The 15,985-nt window shown below is 42.1% G+C and overlaps 1 protein-coding gene across 1 annotated transcript in view; it reads right to left on the bottom strand.

Annotated features, from left to right (window-relative positions):
- Positions 1–9,767: 9,767 nt before the first annotated feature.
- The window catches only part of suclg2 (succinate-CoA ligase GDP-forming subunit beta), a 114,690-nt gene continuing 108,472 nt past the window's right edge, over positions 9,768–15,985 (bottom strand). The window contains exon 11 of the mRNA XM_007573568.2: positions 9,768–10,688. Within this exon, the coding sequence (XP_007573630.1) occupies positions 10,576–10,688 (113 nt within the window). The 3' untranslated portion in view covers positions 9,768–10,575. The remainder of the gene's footprint in view (positions 10,689–15,985) is intronic.

Genomic DNA, 15,985 nt, shown 5'->3' with positions numbered 1-15,985 from the left:
TTAAAGTCACATAAAGGAGCAGTCGGGGGAACTGTTTGTGTAACACTTATTTACATGACCTGGCGATTCAAAAGCTCCTATAAGGCATGTAAAGGTATTCTGTGCTTTACATGTAGTTTGACAAACAGCACAAACCTGATGTGTGGGGACATAATTTGTGCCAAAACACACAGTACCTTGACTTTTAATGAGTGTTGTGGAGGCGGAGGCAGCCTTTGGCCTCCTATCTCTCAGTTACCCTCACAGACGTAATTGAGCAGAGGGACACATCGTTCTCTTCTCCCACAGCCACATCCCCCTCACCCTCCTCCCAGCCCCCCACACCATGCCTAATCACACCTCTATTTGCATGGAGAGCACTAAGAATCAGCCTCAATAACGCCGCACTGCCTTGAAAGATGAGTTTTTAATCTGCGAGAGGAGATGAGTTTCTGACCCGCACCTGTTTGTTTCTACAGTTTCTTTTTCCTGTCGTACCAAAGTGACCCGCGGGTAAATTTGCGGAGGCAGGATAGCTGCTCGCCTCCCTAAGTACTGTCATTGTGCATTTATTAATATCCCCATATCTGACATGGCGGAGAAAATGGTTCTTGGCGATAAAGGGCACTTGTCTTGGTGGGTGAGACCGTCTAACAGGCAATCAGCTGGGCTGACAGCCAGTGTCATCTGGTGTGTGTGTGCGTGTGCATGTGGATGTTTTTGTGCAAGCTGCGAAGAGGGCTGCAGTCTTTCGGAGAGGGGCGGGTTTTATTCTTCTCCCATTGCCCTCTATTGACCCACGTAATGGAGAATTGCACAAGGGGAAGTGTTTGAAATATTCCTTGGATGTAGGTAATGTGTTCATCTGGAGGAGTGGGCCACTTTTCATCCATCTATAACCTAACATATACTGTTGGTTTTGTTTTATATGTAAAAATGCCAACACATCTAGCTTCAGAAGTCTTGAACTATTACCAGCGCTCCGCTAATATTGAGGAAAAAGCCTCAGATGAGTGAAGAGAGCGTCTCAAGGAAGTGGCTCCTTTAAAACACGTTCGAGAGAGTTGGATTTCCAGGGTCAGAGTGTGAAACTTTAGGTGGAATGAGGGGAAAATGTGTTTTCACTAAACTAAAACAATGTGATTTCTTTAGAACTTCTTCGATCTCTAAATATCTAACGAAGCAATGTTGTGTTTCTGTTTTTGGACGACCAAGTGTATTTCTTTTAGATGTAGGAGATCAAACAGCCCTTGGGAGGGGATGGTCACATTTCTTAACTTTATAATGACACTTTAGACTTTACCTTAGGTTTGCAACACAACATAGGTTTTGTAGCAGACCCACTGGTTTGTCATGTCGATATAAGCTAGCAGCTATTAGCTCACTGTAGGTAATCCTACAATGACCCAGGCACACCAAGTGGCACGGCCACTGGGTCCAAGAGGACAACACTGGTCTGCTGGTACCAAATGATGAATTCAAGTGTGTTTGCATGAAAAACGAAGCAAAGTATGATCAGAAACATAGGGGATGTTATGTAAAAAGACATGTAGCGTTCATTGTTACACATTGCAAGTGTATTTTATTTATCTTGTTTTACCTTGCTGGAAACTGGCCAGAAAAATAGGAAAAGTGGAGGATGAACAAGCCATGTTAAATTAAATTAATGTTCATAAACCAATCTGCCTCCTAATGAATCAAGATGAAAATGAACTATGAATCCCTCAAACCAGCCATGGCGTTAATGTCCTTTCTGAGTGCAAATTAAACTCTGCTCCTCAACTTCGTTAGAGACATTCTTTTAACGCAGCACTGAGTGACTCTGTGTTAGAGGTGCTGCTGCTACATAACAGCACAGTCCTGTTAAGAAAATGTCACATCAAAATGGCTGATATTTTACTTTAAAGCAGCTACATTTTGGCCATGGTGACATCTATCGGAAAGCATCTGGTTAGTTGAAGCGGGTTCAACCGTTCACCGTTTAATGAGTCTTCAGATAAATATTTGTGTTATTTCCACCCATTGGTATTCTGTAAAGATGGTTCAAAAAGGTTTTGACTGAAGGTGAATGAAGGTAAATTAAAAAAAAAAAATAAAAAATCATACTTACAAACTGACACATTGTCGCTGCAAAATGTCCTGATAGCAGGCAGTGGCAAGTGGGTGACATGACTTCTTGCACCCCATGGAAACACTTAAAAAAACAAGTGATGGAAATGAGAGGATTGTTTTAAATAAACTTGTAGTCCAGCAAACCTACTCAAAGCAATTTGACAATTTTTTAAAAAAAAGAGCTCCTATAGTAAGCGTGTGTGTTCGCTTCCTGTCGTTAAATCGTCTTGTTCTGATATAACACCTTTGTTTACCTTCACATGCCCAGTTGTCTTCCGCCAACAAAGGAAGTAAAGAAGAAGAAAAAAGAAACCCTCTCAGTGCTGAGAGCACTGAACCGGCGTAAACAGGAGAACTTCAGCAGGGAACCAAAAGGTTAGCCAAAGTTTACAAGTCGTTGATGTATTCAGCCTTTGCATATGTTGAGTTATGATTTACATATTCAGGCCGAGACACTGTACGCTGGCTTTCGGTTTACTTGCTTTGTAAAAGCAATTCGCTCGCATCACTCAGTACAAACAGAACTTCAAGCATATTTATCTGCACAAACAGCTCGTCCCGTCTTCCCACAGAGGATAAACACAGCACGCGCGCAGAACGGCATCACTTTGATGTTTGTATGCGGATAGAGACACACATCCGCAGCGGCACAGGTAAAAATAACACACAGCACACCTACTTCAATTACCCACAGCTCCTGCATCCTTCGGCGGGCATCCTAACAGCCGTGCTAAACTTCATCACCTTGTTTACTGTGTTCGTTTTGGAGGGAATTTCAGCCTTCATCTCGCCATTACTGCTCGGCTTTTACACCGCTGCCAAAAATCACAGGCGACAGGCCACTTTTCCTAGCCCTCCCCCCCCCGACCTCCTCCCCTGGCCGTTCATCGCAAAACTGTCCGCGTCGGCGCATGCGTCAGTCATTTGAGGGGCCGCGCGGCAGCTCCACCAATGCGCGCGAGCGCAAGCACACACGTGCAGGTCTCATTTATTCATCCGGAGTGTGAGGCGACAGCAGCGGAGAAAGAGGCATTGGAAGGAAAGCGTTATCGCTATTAACTGTCAAAGTCACCTTCACCCCGAGGCACAACCTGCTCGGTTCATACGGGACTAAAGCACACATTCATAAGGATGATGCATGAAGCGCATGCATCCAGAGGCCACCAAAAGCAAGTTACTAGTTACAAAAAAAAAAAAAAAGAAAAAACTAGGAATACTTTTAGGCTTGCCTTAAAGCGTTCCTCCTTTTGTAAAGTTTATAAGCTCATGCTATCCTGAGCTAGCTTTGTAATTATGTTTCTACAGGTTTAGGCTGCTGGAGGACACACTAGCCACTTTCTCTCAGCCTGTTTCTTTCTCCTACTACCCTGCCAGCATGCCCAGGTAGGCCCCATATGGGGAAAAGGAGGGCAGACCAGATGGGTCCCATATGGGTTTGCCCATGTAGGGCCACAGCCCACATGGGCCCTACATGGTGGTGGGCCCACATGGGTCTGTCCATGTAGGGCCCACGTAGGCTGTGGCCCTACATCGTCAAACCCATGTGGGGCCACCATGGAACCCGCGGACAAACCCATCTGCAATTATTGCTGTTTGATCTTTGTTCTTTTCTATGCAACAATCAAAATTGACTATAAAATCGCACAAATTACGTTTTTCGCTAAAAGACAAAGGAAACACTTTTTTCGCCTCACTAGTCACTCCAGTTTGTAAATGGCAGCAACGCACTTAATTGTAGGTATTGGTATAAATGAAAAAAAAAGTGTTTATTGTTGGAAATGCAACAATGTCTTGTATGATTTTTTTTATGTATTAATCTACTGAGATAATTCATTGTAGTTCAGGAGCGGGTACTGATAAAAAACCAAAAAGGTTTTATATTATTGAACAGAAAATAACTAGTCTGTCTGAGATTATGTCATAATACATTGAGAATGTATGTAATTGAATTTTATGATATGGAACAGATAATTGTTTGTTTAGTGCTGTAAGATGAGTTTTTTCTCTTTTTTTTAATTGAAGGGACTGTAGGTGGGCAGACTTTCACCACACCAGCAACAAAATCCTCTCCATAACTTTAGTTTTTTTCTCATCAAACTGTTTGGCCTTCAGCTTACATCTCAGCCACTTTATTTCTTTTACCTGGACGGCTTCAAAGCACAACGTGTGGAACATCTGAACTGAGGGTGTCAGCTGAGAACCTGCCGGGTGCTCCAAAATACCTCAGGAGCCTAATTATCAAGCAACTGGAGGCAGCTTTCTCTCACCACAGCTTCTGTTTTAATTAAGGGCCCCCCCTTGCCTCCAGAGGTCACACCAAACAAAGTTTGTATCTCAAGGAGTGGATTTCTTTTCTCACAGCGAAAGCTAGGAGGATGACATTGAGAGAGCCAAGAAAGTGGGAATAAATACAGGAAAGGATGGAGGCAAATAATAAAGGAAGAGTAAGAAAGAGAAAGACATGTGATATGAGAATAATCAGTACAAAGACCAAAGCTCAGTTTTCTCAAAAAACATCAGTCAAATCTCCTTTTTAAATTGTAGGACGCAAGAATGTAAAAATATACAGTGTTTCTTCTAAAGAAGAAGAAAAAAAGAGTAAGATTCACGATGTGTTTGACTTATTGTAGCTTTTTAAACTATCGCCTGTTCGCTCAGTTTCTTCAGTTACAGACAGGCTGGCAGCAGTTTGAAGAGAATTGTTTTTTTTTTCTGCTCGTATGCCGAGCCAAGGCCGAATCTGAGGACGGAGTAGGCAGCGCCGCAACAGGCTGAACGGTGTCAACCTGTCAGCTCCTCGTTCGCTGTCGGGGTTTTTACTCCCCATCTCCTTTTTGTTGCGTTGTCTCCGTAAAACAACACCGATAAAAGGCTCTGAAGGTGAGATGATAACAGCGGCGAAGATTAGACCAAACCTTCCCTCAAATGTTAAACTGGAACAGAAAAGACGTCGGCGATAGAGTGAAACGAAGCTCAAAGAAGTTTGTATTGTTTTACTACTCGTAGTACTTGAACTTTTTCCACATTTTGCTTTGATACACAACCACACACTTTAGAGTAATTAAGATTTTATTTGCTAGACTAGCATAGAGTGCTCCACAGTTGTCAAGCTAGCATGTAAAGGTTTGCATTTGAAGGTAAGAGGTTTTCCTTCGGTTTTCCCAGTATTTAGCCAGGCCTCTTTAAAAGCTACAATGTTGGGTTGCATGTCTACCGCTCCAAAAGCAGGAAGTCAGCTATGGCGCAGGTAATTTCGGTTAAATCCAACCAAAACAAACGAGAGAGTCTAATAACACTGAGAAACGGCTTGTGGTGTTTCGCCAAAAACAAATAAGAAATCCTAAAACCGCTAAAATCTGGCGCCACTACGTTTTGGTTTACATTTTGTGAAGAAGGAAGTCGCGCTGGTCTTCTTCTGAGGCTTGGTGTCGTTTCCTTCAGTGGTTCTTGGTACAGCGCCACCACAGGCGAGGAGGAGAACAGGTTTTTCAAAGAGTTTGAATAATTTAACAGTGAAAAAGAACAGCGCCAGCTGAAAATGTAAAAATTGTTGCAATTTTGGTTCCTAATCGAACCGAGTCTACCGGATTATCTTTATTAGCGACTAGACTTGTAGGAAACACTATATTACATGATTTTCAAATTTGTTTTCCCAACGAATTACGCTCAAGTTGGAGGCCATAGCATGACAAAATGTGAAAAACTTTAAGCCGTGAATGCTTTTGCAATGCAAAAGCATCTGTAGTTTTAAATCCAACCAACACATTTCATTCTGACTCTTAATATAGCACAGAATCGACCACCTGAACGCAGCGCACGCTGGGTCGAGCTCCTTATCAGTCCTCCGCCTGGTCAACAGACACACAGGTGGAAAATTGTAAATATCGAGCCTTGTCCCTGAAAGATGTTGCACAATAGCCCGAGGCAATCCATCCCACTATTACTTTTTTTTTTTTATGAACTAATATGTTCATAGTTGTTGCTTCCAAATGACTCAATAAACATCCAATACTTCCTCGCAGACGGCCTTGACCCCGTCATGTGGAAGTGTTTCTCGCTGGCACCGGTTCCCCCAACGAGCCTAAACGCCGAAAGCGGCTTCGCAAAAGTGGCAATTACCGCTCTAACATCAATTCAGACGCACATTAAAAAAGAAAAAAAAAACTACTAGTGTTTTCAGATAGCACAATTACAGGGACAAATAAAGTGAGCTACAAAAGAAAAAGGGAGAGAGAAATAAAACTCCCGCAGCATAATAATTCAGTTTTAATTAAAGGAGCAGCCCATGTAAATGGGTCATTTAAGACACCGGCCCTGTCCCCTCACCTCCCGAGTTAAAAGCAGGGGGCTACACGCTGGAAGTCTTTAGCCTGACCTCCAAAGCTTCTCTTTCCCCCTCCTCATCTATATTTATATGAAGGAGCGGCACTAATTTTGCTCAGTAAATCAGTGTGCACGTTTCGTTCTGACCTCCAGCTCGACACTGAATTAAACGATATCAGGGGGCCCCCCGAGAAACCCATTCTTTAACAAGCCTTAAATTCCTCTGTCCAATCCATCAGCGGGGATATTTCTGACACACGCAGGGAAGAGCATGAAATAAGGCAATTATTGAACCCTTCAGCCCCATTTTTACGGCTTGGCTGGCTGGCGGCGCGGAGATACACAGATTTCTTTGCTCCCCAGATGATTCCCTGTGATAGAAATGCTTAAAAAAAAAAAAAACCCGAATACCTTGCGAATAAAAATAAGCTCCGAGTCATTATCCCGTTAACGCACATCGCCTCTGACCGTGGGGGGGAAACTCGGATGTGGAGCAAGTGCGCGAAATAGTCACCAGAGGGCCTCTTTTTTGGAGTCTCCTTGACTTTGCTGAGTGAAACAACCCAAGTCGCCGCAGTTTGAGAGTTCCAGTTTGAAATGGAGACGGACTTCTCTCCCAGCGCTCCTCTCTGGTGAACGCAGTGGGGGCTCGGTCTGTGTGTGTGTGTGTGTGTGTGTGTGTCTTTCGTGGAGTTGGCAGTCGATCCTGCGAGCCTGGGCGTCCTCTCAGATTGCCTGACAGATAATCCATCACACAGTCAGTGTGTCTGACAGGAAGAGGTCTCAGTCAACTCTCTGTCTCACACAACCGCCCTATACAGGACAGTCGCCTCCCTCCAGTCCTCTCTGGGGACGCCGCCGCACTCAGGCTTCATTAGAGGGGAATGAAGGCCGAAGATCTGGGGAGATTAAAGTGTGTTTGTGAACTCCAAACTGGAAGGAGGGTGGGAGTGGGAGAGAAAACACAGAGACGGTGTAATAAATGCCAACGACTGTTGACTTATGTTTTTTTTTTTATTATTGTAACAGAAAAGCTTGTTCTGATATTTTGGAGAACAAAAAACAGAAGTTCCATCTGTTGAATTGTGGATGAAGGAAATGGGAAGTGCTCTCACATCTGGAAAGAATCCTGTTCTCATTTGTAAACGAACTAAAAATGACTCAATTAAGCCTGAAGCAGCTTTATGTGGATCCTCGGTGAAAAGGGAGGACTTTCCATAGAACTGTCGTTTTACGTGACTTTTGTATGGTTTTATGCTGCCTTTATCATTTTTTATGGCTAAATTTGAAAGAGAGAGCAAAATTGTATAGTTGTCGGTTCTTCGATTCCCTCAATAAGACAGCTGTACTAGAAAACCCAGACACAGACTTTGGGAGGTAAATACAGAGAGCGGGAAACTTTTTTTTTATGTATATCACATTGCAACCACAATAAGTTTTAATGTATTCTCTTTTTTTTAATGTGTAAGAAACATCACAGAGTGGCTCTCAGTTCTGAAGTCGAAGGAAAATGAGACGGATGATTAAAAATCTGAACCGAATCAGAGAAGCAGCAACACATTCATCCTCCTCCATGCTAGCTTTGGAGGAGATGCAGATATGGGGTAAAATTTTACCCCAAGCACCAACGGGTCTTTCAAATAATAACTTTGATTTTTTTTTAAAAACCCAAAAACAAATAAGTGTTTTGAAGAGGCCATTCACAGTAAATGTGTGGGCAGAGAATGAAACAAGCTGGCCTTACAATCGTGGGATGGAAACAAAATCTGACAAGCTATTGCAAGACGCTTGTATAGGATAACATGTTGGAAATCCTAGCTGACCTTGATCAGTAAGTTTTTGATTTAATGTCAGAAGGTGGAGAAATAGTTTCGTTTTACAGTAAATTTTACAGCAAATATCTGTTAGCTGTGTAAAAGCTTTAAACTAACGAACGTCAGGTCCACACATCAGCCAGAAGTCACTCCGAGTTGCATTTTCTTATCACCCGGTCCCGTTCCACCCATTAGAAGACGAAACGCGGACAAGAGGATGACGCCGGAGGACTCATTCATCCTCGTACGTGCTGAGAAATCTTTCAAAACTTTTGTTGCCTTGCTGGCACATCGTCTCACTCGATGACCTTCTGGACACGTAATTGGACTCCGGTGTGAAAAATGCCTGAAAATCTGGAGCAAGCACTGCAGAAATCTGTTCCTGAAGCGTTTCACAAACAGGCCAAGAGGAGAGAGAAACATACAATTTGTTTTTAAAACAAATAATCCCAAACTTATTGAAAGCTTGTATGGCCATCAGCTGGTAGGATGTTGCATTTCGAAATGTTTCTAGTGGTAAATTGGCAAAGTTTTGTCTATCTTCCACAACCACAACAGATAAAATCAACAATAAATTACTGTAGAATAATCAGAGTATTTTTTAAATGAAAACTTGTGCTTCATAATTAGCAACACTTTTTGTAGTAGAACGGTACTTATGAGGTGGACATGGAAGAAGATTGATTTTGGTGTTGATTTGGGCATCAATGTACTGCCGTAAGACCGATTTTAAGTTTACTTACTGAGCACTCTGGGTTTTTATTTCAGATCACCTGCTATGTGAAAGACTTCCTGGCTCTGATTGGTTGTTGGAAACAACCAATCAGAGTTTGGTTGTAGTGTATTACTGCAGATGGCTGTAGGACCGCAGGAAGAAGGCAGAGCAGGTGAAAGTTTTCACAGATTTGTCTCGTGCTATTCTGTTGCTAAACAGTGACAGTTTTAACAAACACCTAAAAAAAAAACAAATTGTTTACAAAAGTCACACACTGCAGCTTTAAAGATGTACTTTTATTGGTGTGCTTCATTCTGAGCTCTGGTAATTTTCGAAATATTTCTTCTGCGAAGCTTTCTGCTCGTCTGATGCGATAAAGTGGAAATACCACACAAGCAGCCTATTGTGTTGTACTCAGGTTGCAACTTCGGAGTTTTTTTTTTGTTTGTTTTTCCTCCCCATGAAATTAGTGTGCATAAACTGGTATTGAACCTTAACAAAATGTATTTGTTAAGGTTTTTTGCACATTTTTAAAAATAAAAATAAACATCTGTACCTTAAAGCTCCACAGACAGATGATGAAGGATGCTCTGTCTTTCCTGCAGTCAACAGAGTCTGAACTCAAGGACAAAACTGAACAAAACGCTGGAGCTCTTTTCTCAAACAGACACGTCCACCAGATTCTGCAAACACGTTATTTTAAAAATAAAAATAAATAGGCAAAAAAAAAAAATAGTAGAGCCAGTAGTAATAATATGTTTCCTTCCCAGCATTTCTGTCTGTTTCACACAGAGGGGTCATCCTCCAAAGACACACACACGTCACTTCTTTGAAATATCCGTTTTTAATCTCTTAGATTATGTACACAACTATCAGCCTTTGTTTTAGTTGTTAATATACATTCATGATTTTACAAAATGATATATTTCCCCCATTCTAGTTTCAACATTTCATAAAAAAAAAAAAAAATTTAGAGATGATCGAGCTGTAATGGCAGTAGCCAAACCTTTCAACCTTCAAACCTCAGGCACAAATATATGGAATTAGCACTTTAAACGCAAGACATGATGTAGGAACTCAACTGAGACACATGTAAGGCGCTATAGCTAACCTGAGCCTTGAAGTGAACAGTTTGCACCAGACGTCTTGCCGCCTTTACCTTACGTTACATTGGAAGAGTTCACAGTTTTGTTTTTTTTTGTGCTTAAGAAGTACAAAAATGTCTTCCTTTTCCTACAAAAATGAACATAAACACCCTAATATCCAGAGAGACGCGTCTCTTTCCACTGGAAAATGGAATGCAAAGGAATGAAAGTGAAAAACTTCAATCCATTTTCAGTCGGAGGTTCTGGAAACTCCTAAGATGTCCCCCCAAAAAAAGGGTGGGAATTTTCTCCATTCAACATGAAATGATGGTTAAAGTAATTAAAAGCAGCCAATTTGTTACATTTAGACAAAAAAATATAGCAGTAAAATGCTTTTGAAAAGTGGACAAGTAGAAGTGAGAACTCTTTTTAAAAAAAAAAAAAAAAAGCGACAATGAGAGAAAATGGAGGTTTGTGGATAGAAAAGGCTGCTGGTGATGATGGAAGCCACGGAGGAGCAAAAGTGTGGAGATGTCGGCAGAAGCTCTCACTTCCTGATGGCGGCCACCGCTTTCTTGGCGGCGTCATCCAGGTTGTCGGCGGCTGTGATGGGCAGGCCGCTCTCGGTCAGGATCCTCTTAGCTTCGTGAACGTTGGTGCCTTACGGAGAGAGAAAAAAAGCAAAACGCGAGTAAAAGAGAGAGCATGGGAAATTACTCAGACAAATGGGTCTGAACAGAGAACCTGAAGGTTTCAAAAAGTCACATTCAAGACTTTTTAAGACCTAATTAATGCCACCTTGAATGAAAATTATAACTGAATAAAACATATAAATATGGAGGATGCATAAATTGCATAAATTGTGAACTTTCTGGGGTCTGCTTGTGGCTCTTTTGTGCTTCTCACTGCATATGACTCTCTATAGCTTTAACTCACATAGTGCCTAGCTTAAGAGTATTTCTTCTTCTTCTTTTTTTTGGCACAGAATGCATTTAGCCTCATATTGGTTGATGAAAAATGAAAGCTGTCCAGCCAACTGGGGATAAATTTGCTCTTACTCATGATAGATGCAAAAAGCCAACCTAGCTAACAGGGGTATATTAGCAGCTAGCTACCAGTAGCCTCAACCACCTTGAGTCACATGAAGCAGTGAAGATGTCTATGTGCAACTCAATATTTTGCCTGACAGAAAACTAAATACACAAGATGAAATAGTTTTGAAACAACAAAATTTAAGACTTTGATGAACAAATTTAAGTCCAGCTTGCATTTTTAAGATGGATTTCAGACATTTTAAGGCCTTACTTTAGACACAAGAATTTCAGACTTTTCAAGGATTTGCAGACATCCTACTTAACAAGGTTTGACCCGATCTGACATCTGGAGTTTAGAAGATAAACAGAGGAAGAGCTCCTCAGAAGGAATCACTCCATGGGTCAATGATAGGACATTCACCCGCTGATCCCAGAGCAGTGTTACGGCAATGTGTGTGTGTATGTGTGTGCGTGGATGCTCCCCTGGCTGCGCCGAGGTCAGGGAGAGCAGGTGCTGGGTGACACACCGCTGATCGCAGCCTTCGGTGAACCTGAGAGAAAAAGCCCAGAAACCTCCTGGAGGGATGTGCGGTAATCCCCGAGCCGCTGTGACACGGCGACTGGGCCGCACGCTGCTCAGCCAAATGCGAACCTGACAGCGGAGTCACAACACAGAGCGGGTAGGAGAGGCGAGAGAGGGCGACTGAGTGGGTGGGGGGGTAAGAAGGGAATGGCAAAGAGAGAGCAACAGAGCAAAAGGTCAAACGAAGCAGTGATGCCCCGGTGACTGCTGTAGGAGGCAGGAAGATTCAGCTGTTTGCTTGGCATTTACTGAGTCTACACACAATGGAAAAAAACAAAACAAACATCTATTTACATCTAATCAGTCTCATCTGATCGACAGCTCTTTACTCGATCAGCTGATCTCCTGTTGTAACAAACCAGAAGGTCTCTTTTCCAGGAAGGGCTGAGATTATCCTCCAATCGGATTCTCCGTTTGTTCATAGGGTTCAAGGTGGTAACCCTGACTGGTCCTTGTGCAAACTGTCAAAGTGATGCTTACAGTCCCTTATAGAGGTGTGTGTTACACTATTCCAGCAGTTCAAATAAGATCCTTATTCCATCTATGTGAGGTTCAGTGGAGCAGTAGGACGTTACTCATTTAAATGATTTGGAGATTTCTATGTTTATCAGCAGGAAACCATCATAAACAATTTGTTGGCAGTAATTCATGTAAACGGTGCCTTCCACAGGAATTTACAATTCTTGAGCTTTTAGGAGAGGAAGCAACTCTGAGCCCTAAACTGAACTTTCTGGGTGACGCGCAAAATAATGTCTGTTCTAAAAAAGGGGTTTCAAAATGTTTCCATTTCCAAACATTTCCATGTTTTCCCACGGTGCTCCAAAAGGCATTAGCTTCTGTTCAGGGACCCCATTTAGTAAACACACAGACAATGCTAGAAAATATGTAAAATAAAAAATGCAGACATTAGAATGTATACTCCCCACCCTGGATTTTATTCACTGTAAAGTAATAATTTCAGTTTAGCATAAAAAATGCTGCCTGATGTTTTCTGGTTTTAGCTCTTAGGGCTTTTATCCACCTGATAAATTTGCCAATCAGCCAATCAGAAAGATGAGCAATGAACATTTCAATTAGTTATTTTTAACATATTTACCACAATAATTATTGATGAACATATTAGATTTTAAGATAAAAAAAATCACTATTAGATTCAATTTTGTTATAATCAGCTTTTTTGTCACCCCTCATTTTCTCTTCAATCCTTTTGAATCCCCTCCAGCGCCCCCTAGTGGCCCTAGCCCCAACTTTGAAAAACACCAATATGAACACATGGTCTCCACTGTGAAACGTGATGGTGGCAGCATCATGCAGGTGGGAAGGCTGTTCTTTAAACCAAAGCATGATCATGCAGTAGGACTGGTTTTCATAATGTAACAGAGGGACCCTAAGTTTGTTTTTTTTGTGTGTAATTTTCACATTCATTTGTCACTTAATTTACAAGATCAATACCCGATTAACTGATCTCCTTGCAGCTTAAGCCACTCTGGTTTTGGTCAGACCTACGGAGAAGGTTTGTGCTAGCTCAGACGCTCCCAGCTTGACCTCTGCTCCCCTGTTCCTCCCCACCCCCCCTCTCACCTCCCCCGGCTGGCGTGTAATTTGTAATTAAAACGCGGTACGTGAATCCTCCGGAGGCCCGGCCACCCTGATCAATAGACCTTTCATGAGGAATTCTATTACCAGCGCCACTTAGCGCCTAATATTTCACCTCTTTTGTCCAGCCGTATAAGTCACTCCATACACATTTTCCGCGAGCTCACACTCCAAAACAATCAATTCGGCGATGTGATTAATTAGAACGCGAGCAGGAAGAGACCTTGTTCTGACACGCGAGCGGGGGATAGGGTGTCTCGAGTCGTTTTCTCGCCAAGCGGCGGACGGTGTGCCGGCTCGTGTCTCAATTGCTGACGCTGTCGCTCACACAAACACGCAAAGAGAGAGAGAGAGAGAGGAACAACTGCAGAGCTGCTCACTTTACATTCAGCAGACTGACCAATGAGCTGCTCTAGGATTGATGGATCTATGATGCTCTGCTGTCAGACTTATCTGTCAGATGATTAATTCAACAAGCTTAAAAACAACAGTGGACAAAAAAACACAAGCGGAGAAGCTGTCACCGCAAATACATTATATAGGAGATTTCCTTAAAAACAAAAAAAAAAGACAAATAAGAAAAGGGAAAGTGAAATAATTTAAACATTTTCTCTTCCCCCCCCCAAAAAAAACGTAAATATTTATGAGCAGCAGTGGCGCGTGCCACATTGTTCCGATGATGCATCTGCGCTACCTGTGCTGCCCGTGTAAAGTGTGAAGGCAGGCAGGGAGCGGCACATCTGCGGGGGAGAGGAGGAAAAGTCATGCATTTATGTGGCGCGTTTTGCTGCACATGTGTGCGTGAAGGCTGATTGCGGTTCCGCTGTGAGCGGTAGGGAGCACTGATGGCTCACAGCGGCGGCCGCGAAGACGGAGCCCCGCTGGATGAGAGCGAGTGACCGAGTGGAGGAGGAGGATGAGAGGAGGAAGTGGAGGGGGATCCATGTTTATTCATGGAGTTCTCACCTGCAGCCACTAGGTGCTGCCAGAGACCTACTGACAGGCTGCAGTACTGAGCTTTACGCCTGTGTTCAGGCATGTAGGTTTCAAGAAATTACACAATCATTGACAAGTTTATTTACTTAGTAATACTGTTGAGAAAAGTTGACATTTATTTGGATGATTTTGAGCCAAAGCTCATGAAAAACTAGAAATGGGTTTCTTAGAAAGATAAAATAATACATAAAGATTTTTTTACGTTTGGTGTGGTTTGCTTTCACGTTTCACTTTTTCGCAAGCGGACTATAATTTGAGAATTATCATTGCTCCCATTTGACAGAAGTGACAGGAGGGAGATATATCACAGACCTGGAAAAAAAAAATCAAACATGGACGTCCTGCTTGCTGCATTTGAGCTGTCACTAGGCCTGTCACGATAACAAATTTTGCTGAGTGATTAATTGTCAAAAAAAATTATTGCGATAAACGATAATATTGTTTCAAGACCTTTTGACACTGATTTAATGGAAATGACTAATAATGCATGTGATTTCCTGCCATAGTTAGATGCACTTTATTTTCAAAAGAACACATAACACTGGAACTGAAAAACATCAGCCTACTGAAAAGCATGGCAGTGTACTACACGGTTTATGTACTTCTTACAATATAATAACTCGTCCGTATTGGTTGTGCATCTGTCTCTCAGCTTCCTTTTAACGATACCTGGTACCTGTAAGGGTATCTTGCCTACATCTTGCATAAAATGCGAGTTATACTTTTTTAAACCATATCTCATCATTACCGATGAAATTAACCCAGAACCACCTCTAACCGCCAATATAAATGAGAATGCTCAGACTCCAATGCTAGAGGAACTTAATTTAGAACATTAAACTACATAAATTCAAAGCTACAACCGTGTGTGTTTTTTTTTAAACTCTTCAGACTCTGATTTGATGTGAGCCGACAACAAACCAAAGCTACAACCAGATCTGCAGTCAGTATTTAGCTGTGTGTTACACTGCCACTTTACAACTCGTTTCTTTTGGAGCTCTCCTCCAATTAGGAAGCTCACTTGCGACAATTGAGAGAATGTCACTTTGATCCATGAGTTAATTACAGGTCAACTTTTAAAGAGCGTAACAAGGCCAGGGACCGTGCCAGTTTCTGCACAGCAGAACTTCAATTGATGCCACCGAACATAAAACTGTGACTAACTCTGTCGTAGCACGCCGACATCTGTTGGGGAAACTCATCTCTCTGACAAGCATGAAAAAAGTTGGGTCAGTTTCATACACAAAATGTATCTGAAGTGCCTCGGTGCAGACAGAAAGGCAAGTTGAGATAATGTCTTTTCTTTGGTTTTTTGTGAGGATGTTGGCAGTAGAAACAAGGAACACTTAGAGGGTCTTCATCATCCTCCGGTTAATCCGTTCTCAATCAAATTAATGGCTTAATCCAAGTCTGTGACTCTCAAACGGTGATGCTAGGGCCACTGGTGGAAAGAGTAGCAAAAGTGGACAACAGTGAACCATCAAGTGCTGGTGGCTCCTTATGTTGTGTTCAATGCACCTTTGAATTCGGAGCTTCGGTCTCTGGATAACATTAAACCCAACTAAACTGAGATCCTTTTGGTCGACATTTCCTCATGCATCCTTTGCACCATTTCAGACATTCAGATTATTAAATTATACCTCTTTCATCAGATATAATCTCTAACCCACTGTCTAGTGTATTAAACATTTTTTTCAAACAGCTAAATTTTGCTAAAACTTATTTTTTCATAGAAATGCATGGGGAAG

The sequence above is a fragment of the Poecilia formosa genome, unplaced genomic scaffold (genome assembly GCF_000485575.1).
Source record: "Poecilia formosa unplaced genomic scaffold, Poecilia_formosa-5.1.2 Scaffold334, whole genome shotgun sequence".
NCBI classification, from domain to species: domain Eukaryota; kingdom Metazoa; phylum Chordata; class Actinopteri; order Cyprinodontiformes; family Poeciliidae; genus Poecilia; species Poecilia formosa.
Note: the sequence above shows the minus strand (reverse complement) of the source record. Positions and strands in the feature narration are given on the sequence as shown.